This window comes from Mus caroli, unplaced genomic scaffold (genome assembly GCF_978045245.1).
Source record: "Mus caroli unplaced genomic scaffold, Mus_caroli_1 scaffold_1, whole genome shotgun sequence".
Taxonomy (NCBI): domain Eukaryota; kingdom Metazoa; phylum Chordata; class Mammalia; order Rodentia; family Muridae; genus Mus; species Mus caroli.
Window position 1 is genome coordinate 126,146,130 of NW_028227256.1, and position 21,808 is coordinate 126,167,937.

At 39.3% G+C, this 21,808-nt stretch overlaps 1 protein-coding gene across 1 annotated transcript in view; it reads left to right on the forward strand.

Moving 5' to 3' along the window:
- Nucleotides 1-21,808, forward strand: part of Thsd7b (thrombospondin type 1 domain containing 7B) — a 938,083-nt gene that overhangs the window by 309,045 nt on the left and 607,230 nt on the right. The window contains exon 3 of the mRNA XM_085840847.1: nucleotides 11,317-12,127. Within this exon, the coding sequence (XP_085696973.1) occupies nucleotides 11,317-12,127 (811 nt within the window). The remainder of the gene's footprint in view (nucleotides 1-11,316; nucleotides 12,128-21,808) is intronic.

Below are 21,808 nucleotides of genomic sequence, written 5' to 3' on the forward strand. Positions count from 1 at the left end.
CTGGAGAGGATGAGAATCTATTAGGTAGCTCCTCAGTCCCATAAGTCTATATGCTTCCTCAGCCCCAGTCTAGTGCTGAGAGCATGGACGTGTCCCTGGGCAGAGCTAGTCCTCTGTCTACATTGGAAGGCTGAAGATGCCTGAGTCCGATGTCAGTGATGGCAGAAGAGGAGTAGCAAGAGAGACTCAGAGAAAGATGCCATGCCAGACAGGCAAGCAGCAATGCTTTATCTGTCCAGGTTGTCAGACCTGGAGAGGGCTTAGTCCCTCAGTTAATCTTTTCTGGAGACACCCTCACATCCCACCTAAAGTCATGCATCTTAGGTGACTCTAGAAACAATTGAGTTGATTACATACAATGGCCATCCATCACAAGTATTTGAAACTTGAATTTATCATCACTCTAAATTTTATCGCATGAATGTAAGCCAGAGGGACACAGAGAAGAGACAGTTATACAGGTTTTTCCCTTTGGTAAACGCTATAATCCATTGATATGGAAATCTTCCAGGGGTGACAATTCTCCGAATTCTATTGGATATTTTCAGCCTCTTACCTTGCTATCTTTAATAATCTATAATTTTGACTACTCATCAAGTAATGGGTTAGTACTGGGGATGTTGTATGAATGGAACCGTTGCATTTCTGCTGAATATTTAAGTTAAATGAATTGAGTGATAAACAATAAATTCTTAAAGTACTGAGTGATGTTTTATGAAAGACTAAACTATGATTAGGTGATAGCAAATTGTTTTCCCAAGGCAGTGACTTAAAAGGGTGTGTAGGAATGACTCTAGTGTGAAGTGTACAGAATTTGGTTTAAGACAAACATAGTTGACAGAAGTAGGAGAGAAAGGTTGGAAAGATTATGGATTGATACTAAGTGATCCAAATCATTAACAGTAAAAGAACAGATGACTGCTGATGAGACAGGTACCTGAATATCAAGTTAAAAATTTTGTTGTTTACAGCTACATATCTCATTGAATACAGAGACATAGAGCTGGTACCCACTAGAGCCTTCTACCTGCAAGATAAACAGGTACAATAGTGACACCAAAGTTGTAAGAGTAACCAATCACTATTTTATTGGATTTCAGGTTCATTCCATGAGATGGAACCAATGCCCCACACTGAGTGGCCAAGAAACTGAGACTAGATAGGCCATGGATATAGGGGAAAACTAAATTCTATTGCTATGCTAACTCCTAGAGATATTCTGATACACTCATAGATCAGTGTCTTGGTAAGTTATCATCAGAGAAGATTTCTTCTGCAGTAAAAGAGCATAAATACAGAGACTCCCAACTAGACAATGCACAGAGAGTAAAAGACCTTGAACTACTCAGTCCTAAATGGAATGTTTCCATCAAATCCCCCCCCCCAGGGCTCAGAGAACTCTGCAAGAGAAGAGGTAGAGATTGTAAGAGGCATTGAAGCATGGAGGACCCCATAGAAACAAGGTCTTCTAGACACAGCAGGACTAATGCACGTATGAACTCACAGGGACCTTGGCAGCATGTACAGGGATTGCACTGGTCTAAACCAGATAGGATCTCAGTACTGAGAGGACAAGTTGGCATAAGCCTCCATGATGACACCTTGCGGGGGAAAATTAGTATCCTCTATGTTTATCTCCCTGTGTATACAGACTATATGTAAGGGCATGCTCATGCCCAGCAGTAGACAACCGACATAAAACAAACTCAGTGGTATTTTGGAAGATTTTTTTCTCACAATGCTTTGTCTGAGCTTTTGTTTCTTACATGTCTTTTGTTTACATATTATGATTTCTAAGTATGTGTTTTTATGGGACTTCTATGTAGGAATGTGTGTGTCTCTGTGTTTTTGTTTCTTGTACATTTTCTTTTGGCTTATTTGTATGCTTGTATTTTTGGTTTATTTTCTACTCTGTTTTTTATTTTTATTTTAAATTCCTATTAGTTTTCTAATGAGAGAGAAAGAAAGGGAATGGATAGGGGTGTGGATGGAGGTGGAAGTATTCAGGAGAAGTTGAGGGAGGGATAAACCTCTTCAGAATATAACAAAGGGGGAAATATATATTTTCAATTAAAAAAAGAACTTTGTTGTTCTTTATTCTGAAACAAAAAGAAGCTGTTAATAGATTTTAGTGGAGAAATGGCATTTGAAGGATACTCCCATCTAGAGTACTACATATTTACATCATTCAGGAATGTATAACTTCAGTAGTAAAAGAGAATGCATGTAGTGGTAAGGTGAGATGCAACAGTAGAGCCTGGTAATCCAAATTGGACACCAGTCCATTCATCTGTGACATTCAGAGTGATGACCATGACAAAGCAAGTGATAGTGGGCCAAAGATGTGTGGCCAGGTTCCAGGGACATGGAGGGAAGGTTTTGGAATGACAAATTGGACTCCAACTTTGCAAATCTTTATGACATTTCAGTATGTTCATTAGATTTTATGTGGCAAATAAGAGATTTTTTTTATCATTTACATAGAAAAAATAATGTGATTATGTTGTCATGATAGTGGTGTTTTTCAGATACTGTTATCAGATATATTAACTCAGAAATTATTATTTTTCTAGACAAAATGAGGACCTCACATAGTCATATGTGGCTGTTTGAAATGAAAAATAGTTGTCCTTTTAAAAATGAAAGAGACTGAAAATTCTGTTCTACAAATGTGTCTAGTTTGTTGTTGTTCTCTTGAACCAGTAGATAGCAGAAATACCTACTAGAAAGAGCTATGCATTCAGAAGCAGATATGCTCTGTGTCTATACAACAATGATGGTTTTCATGGAGTCATTAAGAATTATTAGCTTCAGTATGCTCTTTGTACAAAAAGCAGATGCGTTTCTTGAGGGGCTTAACAGGAATTGAGATATTCATATACTATCTTACACTTTTATGCCTTTGTAAGGCATGGTTTCTTTTCCTTGAGCTCTAGGAGACATGGAATGAAGTCTCATCTTCCCAGCCTGACATTTATTGATCCTTCCTTGTATAAATAGAACTTTATCCTCATTGTCTTAAGCAGGGACACGTCTTAAAAATCAGCTTCCTATTATGTATTTCAGCTTGTGCGGTGTGAAGCAAAGTCATTTCTCCCCTGCCTGAAGTCTAACCAATGCCTAGGTAGCCAGGAAATTAGGGAAGAAAATTGTGCAGCAGCACTGTGCAAAGTCTAGATCTTCTCCATTTGTGGCACATATAGGCTGCTGTCTTACTTCCTTAACCAATACACACAGCTGAATGAGTAATTTTCTTCTGCCTCAGCGGCAAACCCACAGGGCTTAGCTGAAGCATTTCCTGTAAGTAAAGTCAGAGTTGAGTGGAGCCATATTTATGGCATGAGAACACCCCATAAATATCTCTTGACAGGTATCAGAGCCCAGTGAGTTCTAAAGCTGTCTCCTGTGCCAAGCCACTGATCAGTGACAGAGAGGACAGAGAACTTTAGGACAAAGAAGAGAGGCAGGGCTTGTGGGCCCTCATGTTGCATTTATAGCCTGTCTACCTCTCCTAAATGTATTTTGCCTCATGGCCTTTGTAACGTCTCAATGGTTCAAAATACATCACTTTTAAAAATAGTTGTATTCTAGATTAAGTGTGAAAGTTTTTATAACAAGATAAAGTTGTTGATTTAGAGCATTCTTTTATTTCAAGTGTTTCTTATCTAGAAAAGCAGAACTCTATTAATCACATGTATCAGGTACTGAAGATACAGTAGATGTGCAAAACAGCTATTGGTTTAATTCTTTTAGGGACACATACTTTCTGCCCATCACATGAGGGTTCCTTCTTGAGATAAACCTCTGGACTCTAACACATATGCTCAAGCAGTACTTCAGACTCTGCATACAAAAGCAGGATGGATTGCCATTCCTGTAAAAATGTGTGAAGTGCCTCGATCTGTTCTCTGTTCCACGAGGGAGGCTAAGAGGCTGAAAAATCTCAGCAGTTCTTCACCTGGGCCATGTGAGTTCAATGTGCTTTGCAAATAGTTTATTCCCTTCCTCTGCAGACTCTTCCCTGAAACAGTGACTGGTGAGAGGATTATTCTTCCTCTGCAGTTGTAGACTTGTTGAAACCAGGGCATCCTATGAAGATCACTAACCAGATGTATGAAAATGGAATTGTAAGCCAGGCATGGTGGTGCACGCCTTTAATCCCAGCACTTGGAAGGCAGAGGCAGGCCGATTTCTGAGTTCGAGGCCAGCCTGGTCTACAGAGCGAGTTCCAGGACAGCCAGGGCTACACAGAGAAACCCTGTCTCAGGAAAAAACAAAACAAAACAAAACAAAAACCAAAAAACAAAACAAAACAAAACCGAAAATGGAATTGTTACTCTTCTACAAGTAATTATGGGACCTTAAATATATCATTTTTTTCTATATTTTACCTCCACCTGAGAAACATAAACTGCAAGGTTCCCTTCCCACCCTTGGATTCTGGGAGTCAATGGATCAGGTTTTAATGATCTTAAAAGACTCATGTCCAGGAGGCCACAAAGCACAGGCAATGCAAGAGTCACTTTTAGACTTTAGAATTTTTGGAAATTATGGCTCAAATCAGACAATTTTTAAAAGATGGTTTTCTGTCTTTGTGACATTTGTCTCTGTTGGTAGCAAAGAACAGATATATTTCTGTCTGTTTGTGCTCTCCTGCTCCTTTTAATGGATCCTGTATCCACTAGCAACCGATAATTTGTAATAAAAAGTGATAAATAACAGAGGTGCTTTGCTTTTAAGTCAATGACATCTGTCCATAGAGATGAAGTGGGTTTACAATGTACTATTAGTGTCAAACAAAACTGTCACAGAGAGTGAGCTGGAGATGGTAGCAATGTTTGCGCTCAGTTCAGTAAGGTGTATAAATCCCACCCAGACATTTCTCATGGTTTCATGGACAGCCATGAAGGACACTCAGAAGACCTGATCACACCCATTACAATGAAATTGTTCTTGCTGCCTAATTTTTGTTGCTAAGTTATGGGGTAATTGAAATATTTGAGCATGCATATCATACAGGACACGATTGTGCTTTTTGAAAGATGACTTTAATATCAACACAGCATTTTATGGGTTGTAAAATGAGCAAATGTGTGTGAGGAAAGGGGTTGTTGGGAATGTATGTGCTGTGGCCTGAGTATGAATATTAGAGGTCAACTTATAGGAATTCCTTCTCTCTTTACACAACGTGAGTCCTGGGGATAGAAGATAGAACTTGGTTTGTCATGTGGGGGTTAGGGACCAGCTGTTTCACCCACTTAGCCATCTTACAGCCCTCTTTGAGAGCTTTTGAAGTCCTGTGTGATTCTGTGAATTCTTTGATGTGAATTTCTTGACTGTTAGGGTAGATTTAGACATTGACTACATAGTGTTTCCATGTGTGCCTGTCTCATGACTTCTTCCTAGTTTGGGGTCTGATGCTTCCACCCTAAAGAGACTGGGAAAGGATATCAGATCAACTACTAAATACATATAGGCGAAGAGCCTTCTCGTGAAGAGACCGCCAATAATTCTAAAAGACAGCTAATGTCTTGTTAATTTCATGTTTCTAGACTCTGTAATACTACCTTCCATGAGATAGGTGGTGACCATATAAGAGGATGAATACACTCTTCCTCAATCTTAGGTCTTAAGAAGTATCAGTGTTTTCTTAGGTTGTGTCCACTATATAGGGCATGCCTTACTTTAGTTCTATTACTGACATAGCAGCCTTTGCTCAGAAAGGAAAGCTCTTCTGTAGGTTTTCAGCTCCTTCTTGGCAATGAAGCACCTTACAAGTAAGTCAGTGTTGTTTTATGTCAGATTTTATGGTATTGAGGTTGATGAAGGCTCTGGCTGAGTAATTATCCACCAATAATCTGTGTAAGATGCTCAACCCTACATTATCATTCATGTCACACCTCCAGCCTGTTGCCCAAGTTAAAAATAAAACAATGTCAGGATAATAAAAGCTGTGGCTAGGAAAAATGAATAATAAAACAAACATCTCTTCCGATTGCATGAATGGTATTAAATCAGGGCTGCTGCTTCTGTCAGTGCCAAGTGTCTTGCAAAGCTGTGGAGATTGTTTTTATTGTACTCTGACCTCAAGAGTCCCAATTTTTCCCTGAGTATAGCAGGGATTGGAGCAGATGCCACACCTAAATTTAGACCTTCAGCAATCTGTCTCAAACAGGGTGATTTTGATCAGGTTATTCGTTCATCTACACTAATCCAGTTAAGAGTAACTTAATTAAGGGAATAAAATCTGCCAGCCCTTTTCTGTCTGCAGAGGAATGCTGTGTTAAAGCACTGACATAGCTGTACAGGGAGCCAAAACATGGGCAGAGCAGCCTAGAACTCACAGAGCCAAAGATTTGAAAATTGCCCAAGAGTTTCTGTCACCCTTCCATCTCCAAATAAATTTCTTGGAACCAAAATTTCAATCTGTTGATTAAAACTGTTATAACTTAAAACTGTTGCAACAGTTAGTCCAAGTAAAGAAAAGAAACATAGTGGAGTGATAAACTATAAAAAGGGGGTGGGGTAAGAAAACTCTATCACACAATGTGTCTCATTAAGGCTCCGGGGTACATTGCAGAAGAGGGCTCAGAAACATTGTAAGAGTCAGCGGTCAGAGAGGACCAGAGTAAAACACTATCTCCTGGACCTGATAGGCTGCTGCACTCATGAACACAGAGCATCTGTGGTTGCACAGATCCAGCAAAGCCTTTATAAGATCCAGCCTGTCACCCACCCCTAGATAAGGAGCTATTGACATCCAATGGCTACAGAAATAGGGAGAGTTATTTCTTTTTCAGGGGTTGGCCACATACCATGAACATATAGGAAGCACTGATGGGACTCAGTGGTTGGTGAGGAGAATGCCATGGCAGGGGGGGAGAGAGAGAGAGAGAGAGAGAGAGAGAGAGAGAGAGAGAGAGAGAGAGAGAGAGAGAGAGAGAGAGAGAGAGAGAGGAGTTGGGGTTGATAAGATCAAAATAAATTGTTTGAAATTCCCAATAGATAAATGAATAAACTTTAATGCCTAGCAATTAATTCAGAAGTACCTGTTACTTCCTCATAGAGGTGACAGGAAGTTAACTGGTACACCTCTGCATCATTTAAACTGGCCCAGGTAAACATGCAAAACCCAATAATACCTCTACTTCTTTTACCAGTTAAAAAAAAAATTCTCTAGAGTGATATATGACAAAGTAATTGTTAAAGAAAATCTCTCCTAGCCACTAAACTCTGCATGGCTTCCTGTCTGTTTCCCATTTAAAATATGTGCAGTTACTGACGTGATGTTAAAAAAAAATAAAATGAATTTCTTTATATCATTTAGTTATATTATCTGAATATGATTTTGATTTTTCCATCTGTTATCTTTAGAATCTGCTCATTTTAAGCTTACATTTTTGTGAGAATTTGGACACGGGTTATAATATATCTCATTTTAGGCATATTTCATATAAATGCATGTGTTTTGGGATATTTTCCCCCCAGAATTGCAAAACCCCTCAGGTCTGTGATTTTAATTCATGGGTACTAAAAGTTCATTGCCGACTAAAACTGAATAAAACATGAAACCTTTATTTTACTCATGCTTGAGAAATGCAAATCACTACAGGCCACCTGCCCAGAGCTCTGGTCTTGTGTGTTTTGTCTACAATTTGTTTTTCTTTTGTCCCAAGCATACAGGATTCACTTTGCATTGGCTTCTTATTTGCTTGTTTTTGTCTGGCTTCAACATTTGCTTCAGCCTTTCTACACAAAATGCCCAGTGTTTACAAACACACACTCACTTTAGAGTCTAGAAAGTGGAGTTTGTGCATACCCACAACTGTTATTACTGACTCTCATAATATCCAAGGAATACAGATGAACAAACCAGCTGCCTTCCCTGTGACGTGAGTCAGATCTGTTATTGTAGTAATTCATGCTTATTAATAATTACATTTTGTCTTTCATTGTTCTGGTAAAATGATGCTATTTGGTAACATTTTGTGTAGATGAAAGATGTAAAAGCTCTCACAAGAATGGCCATGTATAAGGCTTAAGGTATCAATAGTTCTAACTAACAAAAAATGAGCTACTTAATTTTGAAGTAACTGAAAGACTTTTAATGAGAAAGCTACTAGAATGATAAGAAAATGTCTTAGTTAAACACTTTAAAAATATAGTATCTATTTGATAGTGTATTTTGACTGAATGAAATTTAATAGTAGACTTTTCAAGATTGAGTTGTAACAAATTGATTTTCCTTTTCTTTCTTTAATTCACACCAAAAGTCTTTCATGGAAAATTGAGTGTATTCAATGCCTGAGCAAATAGAGATACCCTGATAGTCATTGTCTTAAAGCCCAAGACAATTTACAAATGTTTCCTTTTATTATCTCTAATTATTTTAGTATCTTATGATTGATTTGATATGTAAGCTCCACCACCATCATATAATTGTTTGAAATGTCTCCCTATAGAATGGGTCTTTTTTATAGAAAACAGCACAGTATCTAGCACAGTGAACACTAGGTAGGATATATTAAAACAAAGTGGCTCCACACCATCTCGGTTCCAGAGCCTGCAGGCGATAGTCAGCTAGCAAGTATCTCTATTACCAAGCTATAGCTGTGCACGCTCTAGATGAAGATAACACTAAAGACCATTCATCAAGTAGGCGACTTTTGAGAGTACCACTTTCAAGAGTAGTTACTTCATCATGGTTAGTGATATTAGGACGAAATGCCAGAAGTCAGCAGGCAAACGAACCCTCATTGTGTGGCCCTCGCCTATAAATGAAACAAGTATTGTCACCATAGCTTGACAACCAACACAGTGTTATCGTGAGTGTTAGGTTTATGTAGTGCAAGTACCAAGAATATTATAATGAGATACTATTCTCCTGCTAAAATGCCAAACCCTGCTCTAGTACCCAAATAGGTACCCCAAATGCAGATAACCTACTTCTCTGGGGATGTATAGGTGATGCCACTACTCCACTGCTTATGTCGATTCCTAAACATGCAACTGATTGACATGTATAATATACCCCATGAAGTGACTGAGCTGCATTTGGAGAGGTCTATGAGAATTAGAAATAGGAAGACTGTATCTTCTTTCCCACCTGGTGTTAGTTACTCTGTTTCCTCAGATGCAGGGTTCCTTAATGATTTTCAGAGTCCTCCTAGTGGGCATAGGTTGTTTAGTTAATTTTGCTAAATCTCCTCGAATTCAGGTTGCCTATGTAAAGAAAGTGAAATGGGGGCATTACTTTGGTCCTTTGGTATAACATATGATTCTTTCTTGTCTTTGTGAAACATGAATGATCAAAGATGAGTGACGGCTCAGTGGTTGAAGTGTTTGTCCTGCATGCATAAGGACCTGAGTTCAATCCCCACAACCCATATTAGAAGACTGGTCCAATGTGGCATATGCTTATGGTCTCAGTTCTGGGAAGGCAGAGATAGGTAGATGCATGCAAGCCACACAGGCTAGGCATCTTGAAGAGCTCTAGGCCAGGAGAGACCTTGTCTCAAAAAAATATATATATATGAAAGAATGAGAGAAAGAAAGGAAAGAAAAGAGAACAAAAATAAAAATTATAATGGCTGGTGTTCTGAAGATGTCTTCTGGTTTCCATATATGCTTCACCTCCCTGAGAGAGACTTTGCAGACTAACACCAGTGGATAGGCAAACAGACAAGATGAAAAGAAAAATGTCTTCAATGGATCTCTCTCTTTTTACACAGAAACTCTTTAATTAAAGGATCTGCTAAGGTGGGAAGGTTGGCCAGGAGTTTGATCCTATCAGAAATCAAAACCAGTTAGGCATTGTGGTTTTCACCGTCATTCCAACTACTTGGGAGGAAGGGGCAGAGGCAGAGGCGAGGACAGAGAGGCAGACAGGCAGATGGGCACAAGGGTGGAGGGGCAGAGGGGCAGAGAGAAAGGCAAAGAGGTAAAGGGGCAGAGAAGGGCAGAGGGTCAGGAGGAGAAGAATTGCTTGCTGCCAGGAGTTCAAGGCTAACCTGTACCACACAGAAAAACCAAGTTTCTTTATAAGTGAGTAGTATTTCATTTTAAAGACTAAAAGGAAGGAAGGACTAAATTCAGGTAATGGATACTTGAATCATGAGCGAGCTCACAAAGCTAATTCTAGTTTTGACTGTCAGAGATGTATGTGTGTGTGTATAGTAGATAAGTACAAGAAGTATATTTAACAACAACAAAGTGTGTAAAATCCAATGTGAATCTCTAGAGCTTCAGAATGGGCTATTCTAGCCATATAAAATTTCCCTGAGATGTATAGACTTCAAGTCTAGTTAATTTAATTGTGTGTTTGTGTGTTGTGTTTTATATAAAATTTTAATTATAAAGACCAAGTGTTAAATAAACAAGCAAACACCCATCCTATTTCCAGGGACAGAATTTCCATAGTCAGAGCATACACCATATACTTTCTCTCTGCTGTTCTGCTTGTTAGATTTCTTTTTCTTCCTGCAATTAACCACAGGAAAAGCCAACCCAAACTGAGAACAATTATTTAGAAAATAAAAATATATCAGCATGTTTCAATTTTTTAAAAATGTATTTTTTGAGCTGTGTGATGTGTGAGCTGAAAGAATTTGAAACGTAAAAACCCTACCTTAAAAATTATTTTTAAGATATTTCTTTTAAAATATATTTATTCTTAATAGTTTTGTGAATATGAGTGTTTTGTCTGCATGCAAGTCTATGTACTGGGTGCTTGCCTGGTGCCTGAGGTAAGAAGGCAGCTTTAAATTTTCTGAGACTGGAATTACAGACACTTGAGATCAGTCATGTGGGTGTTAGGAATTGGACTTGAGGTCTCTGGAGAGTAGCCAGTGCTCTTAAGGGCTGAGCCATCTTCCCAGACCCTAGATTTTCACTGATAAATTACCTAGCTAGAATGTTTTAATATTAAGTTAGAAGAATTAATATTGAGTTTTATATATAAAGGCTTGGAAATATAACAATCATAAGGGTTGGATTGTTTGTTAAATAGTGTTTCCTTGGCACTGAATAGTACCATTGGTACTTAGAACACCTCCACAGGTTAGCACTTTATTTTCCACTTTACACGACTAAAGAAATAATCTTCACAATAGTCAAATAAATTTTAGTAATTTGTATTTCTGATCACAGATGGAAGGTGATTTCTACGATCTTAAACTGAGACAAAGTTTCCAACTTCAACCTGCCTCCATTTCATGCCAAATTTGTAATTTTTGTGGTATGTGTGTTGTGAACTACTTAGACTTCTCTTTCCACCAGAGTTGAGGAATGATGGAGAGCCTTGTTTTCCTATCTCAGGTCCCTGGGGAAGGTGTGCAGGTGACTGCGGACCAGGCGGAGCCCAAAGTCGTGCTGTATGGTGCTTTCACATAGAAGGGTGGACGAGTCCCATGTCGAACTGTGATGAGAGCAGCCAACCTCCAAAGGAAAGGAGCTGTTTCCGCGTGTGTGACTGGCACAGTGACCTGTTCCAGTGGGAGGTTTCCGACTGGCATCGCTGCCTTCTGGTTCCTGGGGCCCAAGGTGAGCCCAGGCCTCGGGCTGTGGAATGTGTGACTGCACAGCACGGTCTACAGCACAGGACAGTGCGCTGTCTTCAGAAGCTCAATAGAACCATGGTGTCCAATGAGATCTGTGAACACTTTGCTCCTCAGCCCCCCACAGAGCAAGCCTGCCTCATTCCTTGCCCCAGGGACTGTGTGGTATCTGAGTTCTCCCCATGGTCCACCTGCCCCGAAGGATGTGGGAAGAAGCTGCAGCATAGAACTCGTGTGGCCATCGCGCCCCCTCTGTATGGAGGTCTGCAGTGTCCGAATCTCACTGAGTCCAGAGCCTGTGAGGCTCCAGTTTCCTGTCCTCTTGGGAAAGAAGAATATTCCTTCAGCCTAAAGGTGGGACCATGGAGCAAATGTAGACTCCCTCACCTTAAGGAAGTCGACCTCAGCGGAAGAAATATCCAGGATTTTAGCTCTGATTCAAACGAGCAAGTCTCCCTAACACATCAGAGTTACAAAGCACACCACCACTCCCAGCCTGGGGATGTAGTGATAGGTTTTCAAACCAGGCAGGTGTGGTGTACCAGAAGTGATGGAAGAAACGCCCTGTTAAGGTAGGATGTCCTCCCTGCTTGTCTTTCGTTAATCTAGGATATCGTAGTGAGCTCACTTGAAAGGGTTCTTTGTGATCTCTATAAAGAGAAAATAATTGCAATGTGAGATTTTAGAGGCTTTTGTTCCACTTAAATTTTCTGCTTCTATTAGGAATGTCAGACATTTCATAGCATAAGCAGCCAATGTTTTAAACTTTTTTTGAATTGTTCTTTTTGTGTCTATCTGTCTCTTTCTCTGTGTGTGTGTCTATCTCTATATGTCTCTTTATCTTTCCATCTTCCTCTCCTATCCTGCTGCAGGCAGGTGTGTGTGTGTGTGTGTGTGTGTGTGTGTGTGTGTGTGTGTGTGTGTGCATGTGTGTCTATGTATGTGTGGGATATGAAGAGAGCAGAGCACAATCCCTAGAACAATCCCGAACAGGACTAGTTAGTCAGTTTTCTTTTTCCACCATGAGGGTCCTAGAGAATCTACCTCATGTTTTCAGACCTGGCAGCAAGTGGCTTTGTCCACTTGGCCATCTCACCTGCATCACATTGCTTGAAATTCTTGTGTGATTACTAACACCATCCATCACACAAAGGTTAAGTCTTTCATTTCTACATTTCATCCCAATGCCAATAAATAGAAATCGAGGGCTTTAGTGACTATCACTATTATGGTTTTTATGCTAAGAAATCAGCTTTGCTCCAGGATCTAAGATATAGATAACGTCAGTGTTCCCTGCCTGTAACAATGCACCTGTGGTGTTTCAAGTTTACTTCTGTTTTAATTTCTTTACTACATTTTTCTACCACGAGAGACATTCTTGAATATCTAAGTTGAATATGTTTTTATACTGGTGACACTGTTAAACCCAAGACTGCTTTAGTTTTTAGTATTGCTTAATCAAAAATGAAAGCTTATATGAGCAATAATTAAAATTACTTTCTGTATAGGGAATATGCTTTTAAAAGCAACAATTTAGATCTCAAAATTGTATAAATGTATTCTTTTAAATATGTAGTCTAAGACATCATAAATGAGCTCATAGAACCATATTGAAAATGTGGTGTGTTTCCCTCCCTGCTACTTAAATGGAGATGTTAGTAAATTTTGATAACACTCAAACACACACAATTGAGGTACCTTTCAATAATATTTAAATCGCCAAATAGCAAAATGCTATTCTCAGGCTGTAATCATTATCATCAGTGCCTCTTTCTTGAGATCACAAAAGAGGCCCTCCCCTGTATAGTAATGTAATGATGGTGTTTTCTCTGTGGTACTTCACAGGTGAGTATATTTCATCTCTGATTCTTTATTCTTATTCACATCATAAAACAGCCCACAAGCACATTGAAGACCAATTTCTGCCACTTTATTATCTATTTCTAAAAAGCCCAAAAGATTAAATAGATGATTAGGATAATTTGTTTGAACACGTATGTAGGATTCTTTTAAAAATAAGACATTGTGGTTTTAGTATTTCATACTTTTTTCATGAACAGTGCAGACAGACAGAAAAAGAAAAGAAGAAAGAAGGAAAGAAAAGAAACAAAGAATAAAAGAAAGAAAGAAAGAAAGAAAGAAAGAAAGAAAGAAAGAAAGAAAGAAAGAAAGGAAGGAAGGAAGGAAGAAGGAAGGAAGGAAGGAAGGAAGGAAGGAAGAAAGAAAGAAAGAAAGAAAGAAAGAAAGAAAGAAAGAAAGAAAGAAAGAAAGAAAGAAAGAAAGAAAGAAAGAAAGGAGGGAGAGGGGGGGTGTTGCATATTCAGGCTCCTTTGTATGAATGTTAAGTCTAATCTAAGGGTCTCCTTCATGCCCAAATCAATTCTCAAAGTCCCCAATGCCTAAACAGGAGTTTTGGTCTCAATTTAGGAGGGACAAGAACAACATGAATTGATGGTAATTGAAGAAAATATTAACACATTTGGAGCCCAAGGCTTGCATATGTCTTCACTCTTCTTATAGACCATGGAGTAGACAATTGCACAGTACCATGCCCCCATCATTGCACTATTTTCCACAATTGAATCTCAGACTCTTCCTTCAATGCCCTGGGGACTACTGTTCCTTATACTGTCTTCAAACTTAGGTTTTCAGAATATCACAGAGATGACATGATATCCCAGGTAGCTTTTTCTGATTAACTTCTTTTCAGTTACCAGTGTGCATTTCCATTCTTCCTTAGGCTATCCATGACAGTCCAGTGATGTTTGTGGTAGTGTGTGAGTAGTATGTGTACATGCCTTTGCCCACCCAGAGGCTCAAGCATGATGGCAACTGTCATTCCCTTGAAAGAGTTCCTCTCACTGAATCTGGAGCAAGGCTGTTAGGCACCAAGTCCAAGAAATCCTAATGTCTACACACCCCCAACAAGACTGGAATTGTGTGTGTGTGTATGTGTGTGTGTGTGTGTGCGTGCGTGTGCATGCGTGCACACGTGCATATATGTATGTATGTGGACAGCCACACAAGTCTTTTAATCTGGATACTGGGGATTTAACCCTCCACCCTCTTAGCTCCATACCCTCTTCCTTTACATCACTGATGAATGTACTATTGTATGGTGCCACATATCCTTCCTCCAATCCCTGGTGATCATTTTGGTGACTTCCAGGTTTGTACTATTGTGAATACAGTTACAGGAACAAGAAATACAAATATTTTTGTGTGCGATGTTTCAACTCCTTTTTATAGATCCCAAGGAGTGTAGGGATTGTGGCAAGAAAGTGCTTGGCTTTTGTCAGAAACTGTCACATGTGTGGCTAGAGAAACAGCTCATTGGTTATGAGCACATGTCCTTACTGAGGGCATGAGGACATTTGCCAGCATCCACGCTGCTCATCTCCCAACCATCAGTCATGGCAGCCACAGTCAAGCACCCAGCATCCAGCAGGGCATTCAAGGTTCTCTTTTGACATATCTGACTACATACTCATACCTATGGCATATAACCCACAGATAGACACATGCAATCAAATTAAATTAGTATTAAATATTAAAAGTAGAAGTGCCAAGTGCCCTCCGAAGTGCCTGAGCCATTTTACATTACTACAATCAATGCAAAGGAACCCCTACAACTGCATTCTGGCATTTGTTGCCACTGTGTGATAATTGATGTTTTAAGAGTGGAGTGGTCCTCTCTCATCTCTCATTGGTGCTTAGGTGTTTACCACTTCATTTTCAGGATTTACCCTTTATGACATTCCCTGTGATTTATGGAGCTATGATTTGCTGTCTATTGTTAATTCTGAGGTAACATCATGAAAATGACCCCAGGGGATGAGTCTTCCAGGAGCTTTTAGCTGTTACACTGTGCCTTGATCAAAAACTGTTAGCTTTTCCTGCTCTGGCATGACTGCAGGGTTGGTTTCCACTCCGGCTTTTTCTTCAATAGGCTATGCTTTGATTTCCTCTGCTACTTGCCTCTCCAATTTTGGGGTCGGTTAATTGCCTTTGAACATTAGTTTTCTGATGGATCTAAGAAGGGTCATGGTTTGTTGGCCTGTGTAGCTTCTATGGCCAAGTCCCTTGCCTGCCTGGATGGGCACCAGAAGTCCCTGTGAACTGTTTAACATTTAAGGCAGCATATTGAACCAGAACAGCTCTCTCCACATTATGTCATGAAATCATAGCTCATGAACATTCATTTCATTTAATCATCAAGGGTTATGAGATGCCTCATATACTGCCATGGAATGATCAAGCTGTTAGGAAAGATGGTGTTAGTGAGGGCATTACTGCAGCACCACCATCTACAGCCAAGACAGGAGTGTTGCCCTTGCAAGCCATTCGTGCTTATGGCTGACAGAGCTGTCTTCTTTCTATATGACTCAGGGAACTGTGCTGGCATTGGTTCACAGAATTTGATGAAAATGTGGAAATATTTCTTCCTAAAGAAGTGTCTTTCCTTCCTTCATCCCTTCCTCCCTTCCATCACCCTTCCCTCCTTCCTTCCCTTCTTCCCTTTCTTCCTCTTTAGTTTTATATAAAGCAGGTATTAATTAAACCTAATCGATTCCACAAAGCCATTTTCACACATGTGTATAGTATATTTTGATCATATGTACCCTCCACTTCTGCCACTGTTCCCCTTTCACTCCTGAGGATTCCTGATCTTCCTATAATTCACATTCAACTTTCATGTCCAGTTTGTGTTTGTTTTCATGACTCAATGAGTATAATTAGAATTATTACAGGAACGTGGGTGACAGGTTATTTATAGAAGCCTGGACTACTTACCTATGACCATAACACTGAAGAAAACTTCTCTTCCTCCCTCAGCAGCCTTTAACTGCCTGTAGATCCTTAGGGGCTGGGGTGGGGCCTATGAGTCTTTCCTCTCTCATGATGGAACATCAACAGGCCAGTGTAAATCTTATGTAGGTGATCACAGCTGTGGAGAAGGATCACAATGCCCTGGCTGTGTCATGCTATGTTACATCACAACCCCCCTAGATGAACCTTTAAGTTTCTCCTAATCCTCTTGCTTTGTCTAAATGTAAAAATCTGCTTTTACTCTCTCCTTCATCTGACTTCACTCCTGCTGCTTTTACTGGTCCCTGGAAGGACACAGGGTCAGGAGTATTGCATTTCATCTGTTTGGACTATGACACCTGCTAGCTTTTGTGCCTACAGCATAGGAAAAACCTGTCTCCACTTCTGTAATGCAGTTCCTGCAGGGCTTTGGTGAAAGTCACTTTCTCAGTCTAGGACACAGCTTTAATGGATGTCCTTTGCTGGGCATCTCATCGACCATCCTGTCCTTCAATAAACACCCCCAGCAATTTTCCTTTCATGACATATCTGCAGTGGGGAGGCAGGGCATGGTTCTCTGGGCTATCCTGCTCACTATCATTGATTTGCCTCATGGATTTCAATCTTTATTAATGATCTATTTATTTTATTTCATGTACATGGGTATTTAACTTGCATAAGTGCATCATGTCACAGCCCTCACAGGGGTCAGGGGAGATGTCAGATTCCTTGAAACTGAAGTTATAGATGGGTGGAGCTGCCATGTGGGTGCAAATTGTTAAACTTGGACCTTTGCAAGAGTAGCAAAGGCTCTCAACCACTGAGCCATCTCTCCACTCTCAGGAACTTTTGTTTTTAATGGTATCATTGTACTTCCTAATTTTCCTCTTTTATTCTGATGAGACTCTCTTTCCATTTTCATTATTATCTTTAAAATCCTAGTCACCTAGCCTGTCTCTAGCAATGGCTACTGGATTTTTATAATACCTTAACTCATGAAATGGAAATGTCTGTTGTGTTTTGGTCTTTACTTTGCCTTTTATTGCCAGAGTAGAAGAATATCTGTGTTGAGAGATAGGAGTTGGGTGATGATGGTGGTAAACACCTTTAATCCCATTACTTAGGAGGCAGACAAATGTAGATCTCTGAGTTTTAGGCCAGCCTGGAATACAGAGCAAGTTCCAGGACAGCCAGGGCTGCACAACCAAAACCAAACCAAACCAAAGAAAAGCACAAACAAAGAAAAGGAACTACAGGAAAACAGAAAACACAACTGTATCATTAAAACAGCAATCAATACTTTTTTTTTTTGTTTGGATTTTTTTTGTGTGTTCATGCTTGTGTGTGTGTGTGTGTGTGTGTGTGTGTGTGTGTAACTCAAATGAATTTATTTGACTTTTATTTTGATCCTGAAAACATTTGGTATGGGTATTCTTTTAAGACCCATTCTCATTTGGACTGCAAAATCCTCAGGCCATTTTAGTTGAATACATACAATATGATCTCCCCAGAGAGAAACAGTTGAAAGATGATACATTTTAAGACTATAAAAAGAACCATCACCTCAAAATTTCAGATCAAATTGTTATTTTATTTTATTTTATTTTATTTTTATGTGTGTCACTAAACTATAGTTAGAAACACATTTCCCCTTCCTGTACCTCAGCAAACAAAAACAAACCCTAACTGCATTCACACCTTCTTTTATCCATTTGTTCTCAGAAAGTACTGGAAGCCGCATGATTTCCTCCAGTGTTACCGAGAAGAGAATAGAAATGGAAGATAGTCACTTCTTCTTCTACTGCATCTTTACTTTCAGATTTGCTTTTCCTCCGCATCCATATTGACGTAATTTTATTTTTCATGTATTGGACATAAACCAGGGTCTTGAGAGTATTTTGAAGGTGCTTTGTCTATTAGTCCTCTTTCTTGTGAGTGGGATATTCTCCAAATATCAGTGAAAGCTAGCTCACTTAGAGAACAGTTTTTGTGTTAGTTTTTAGTGTGCAAGGCTGGTGAGGTATCGGAATCACCCACTGTTACTGTGCAGCCATGGGGAATCCTGATGCCTCCTAGCATTTGTTTTATGTATATGGGCAGACACTCCGCTCTTTCACATGGACAGCTGTATTCTCCTCTTCACCATCTGTTCCTTAATTCTCCTTTTGGCAGTGATATATGTATGATATATAAATTTTAAAACAACAACCTTGATATTAAAGGCTTTTTTTTTACACAGTATGTTTTGATCATTCTTTTGCTACCTAGTTCCTCCTACATCCTCCCCAGCTCCCTATGCATCCAAGTCTATGTTCTGTCTGGACCTTGACTTTTCAATTGAGTAAGTTACTCTGTGTTTCATAAGAGACAAATAGAGGCCACCTGCCTTTAAAGTCATCAGTGAGAATTTCCTCCTCCCTGTAGTTGGCTACTAGTCTGCATTGTTTGCTGATTATTACATCGTCTTTTCTTCCTCCCTACATCTTAGAATTAAGGTTTGCTGGTGTACCACATTGGGAAGGATGAATTCCTCTAGCTCTTTTGTTTATTCCTCCCCTGGAATTGATTCTTTACTACCCAATGGTTGGATGATTTTCAGTATACAACATTCATCCATGTGTGTTTTCAGGATGGTTTGAATGTTCTGAGTTGTTTTCATCTTGGAATAGCCTTATTTCTTCTTAAAATCTAAAAGATAACATTTGTAGACAGATATATTGGTAGAAGTTATTTTCTTTCAGGGCTTGAAATATATCATTCTATTCATTCTATTCATTCTGCTGACAGCTGATGAGCGATCTGCTATGATTCTAATATTTCTGTCCTTCTATGTAAGTTGGCATTTTCCTCTATACTTTTTTGTATTGCCATGTTTGCTTTGTAATTTCGACACCTTGACTATGATATTACATGGAGAGGCTATTTCCTGGTCATGTTTATTTGAGGTTTCACATGCTTCTTGTATTTAGATGTCTGTTTCTGTTTCAAAGGTGGGGTGATTTCTTGTTGCCCTTCCATTGAAACAATTTGTGTATCTAGTCATTGCCTAGGCTCCTCTTCCTCTGATGTAGCTTAGTGGTAGCCTTTTGGCCAGATGTAAGAGCAGTTCAAAGTTATGGTAATTCGTATTGTCTTCATATAACTGTTTTAATCTCACTGTGTAATCTAGTGTGAAATCCTTGCTCCTGCCTTCTGTTTTCTAGTCATGATGTTTCACTAGGTGGCTTAATTTTTATTTTATTGATTGAGATTTATTTCCAGCATGTTTGCTAATGTATATTTTTCTGGTGCATAACTTCTTGAGCCTGTTGTTGTTTTGTTATTATTGTAAGCATGTATTCTGAAGAATCACTTCCTAGAAATGCAGTGAAAAGAAAGATCTATACAAATCTTGTTAAATATTGCCATTTTTTCTTCACAGCAACGTTACTGTCTCAAGATTCCAAATGTAATTACTTGGGCCAAATACTTTAGGCCATTTAAAACAACACTCACAGGCAACAATTATTAGAGTCCCTTGAAAGGAGTAAAGGGGCATTGTTATGTCACTGGGTGGGAGGGAGAGAGGGAGGGAGGAAGGGAAGGAGGAAGAGAGGGAGGGGTGCAGAGAGACGGACAAGAGACACACACAGAGACAGACAGATAGAAAAAATACAGAGACAGACAGGCATACACACAGAGACAGAAAGACAGAGACAGACAGACACACAGAGAAAGACAGAGACAGGGAGGGAGGAAGGGAGGGGGAGGAAGGGAGGGAGAGAGAGAGAGAGAGAGAGAGAGAGAGAGAGAGAGAGAGAGAGAGAGAGAGAGAGAGAGAGAGTCAAGCAGTCAGGCAGACTCTGTCCATATTCTGTATCCAGGAGTGCAATGCAAAGGTAATGCAAAGGTTACCTCCCTTTCCTTCTCCATGTGTTTTGAGAGGAGGTGATATGGAGAAGAGGATTTCAGTTAAGACTCAACCATTGTCATCCAAAGCTGGAGCACAGCATAGGCTTTTACACTGTAACCTTAGAACCTAGTAAATCCATGGTTATAAAAGTACGAAGAGTTCTCACAGTTGTCAACTAGGCAAAACCATGAAAGTGAACTAGTCAGCAGCTGGTTAATTTTAGCTCTGACTGCTCTTTCATTTTCCTGTTTTCTTATTTAGAAATCTCTTCTCTCCTGGGTGCTCAGTTTGCTTCTCTATGAAGCTGTAGTGGCTTTGTCTCACCTCAGCATCTTTGCAGTTACACACACCCTCCACTCTCTACCTATACGTCATTCTTAGTATTCTGTCTGAGAAATTTGGAGACGATAAAATCTCTTATATCCTGAGACTGGTACTACATTTTAAATCTCAGCTGGATAATGTTTTCTAGTGACAGGAAATGATCATAATACTTCACACATTCCAGTGTACTATAATATCACACCAAGGATATTCCTTCTGGAGAATTTAATGCCTCAGTATATCCGTACACTTACATCTGTACCTACAGAGCAATCTCTGTTCCATAGGAGCCACCACCCAACACATAAAACAGAATTTCATACTGCTATTTCAGCTTTACAGAGTGATTCTAGGTTTATTACCTATTGAAAAACTTTTAAATTGTTATGTATCGTAATAAGAAATTAGGAATTTTAATCTTATGGCTTGGTTTCATTGAGCAGGAGAGAGCCAAAATCCAGGCATCCCACAAAGTATTGCATTATTTCTAAACAGCAACCTTACTTAGGTAAAGATGACTTTAAACTGAGAAATTTAGCAGGTTAACTTGGAAAGAAATAAGGTTTAGAGAATATTTACAAAGTCTCAGGAAAAAAAAATACTTCCAGTAGTCCTAAGTGTTTCTCTTGGTAAGTTAAAGTCACCGGACATTGTGAAAAATCACCTTCCAAACAGTATTGAGAATATTCCCCAGATAACTTTAGTTTTAAAATCTTACAGTGCAGCGGCTAGAGGTGATCATTTGCAGTTGCATTCCTCAACCTTCCTAATGCTGTGACCCTTTAATCCAGTTCCACATGCTATGATGATCCCCAACCATAAAACTATTTTTTATGCTACTTTATAACTGTAACTTTGCTACTTTTAAGGATCATAACCTAAATATCTGTGTTTTCTGGTGGTCTTTTGTGGTCATGACCTACAAATTGACAGCCACTGACTTCAAGTGATATTCTTTGCTGTCACAAATTTGCAAGGACCTTGGTGAATACAAACTTTCTTTTAAATTTTATCCTCATCATATTTTGGGTGGCATTTTTATGTGTCTAACAGATGAGAGGTTTTAAAATCAGCCAAAGATTTAGACATATCACATACAATCTCCATGTCTGTCTTCTTTTAGTCTCACCATTGTTCTGGCTCAGTTCTCAACTCTCATTTTATTTCTTGATATTATTGTCATGATGTGACATTTCAAATGTTCCCCAGGTTATAATCTGGTAGCTGT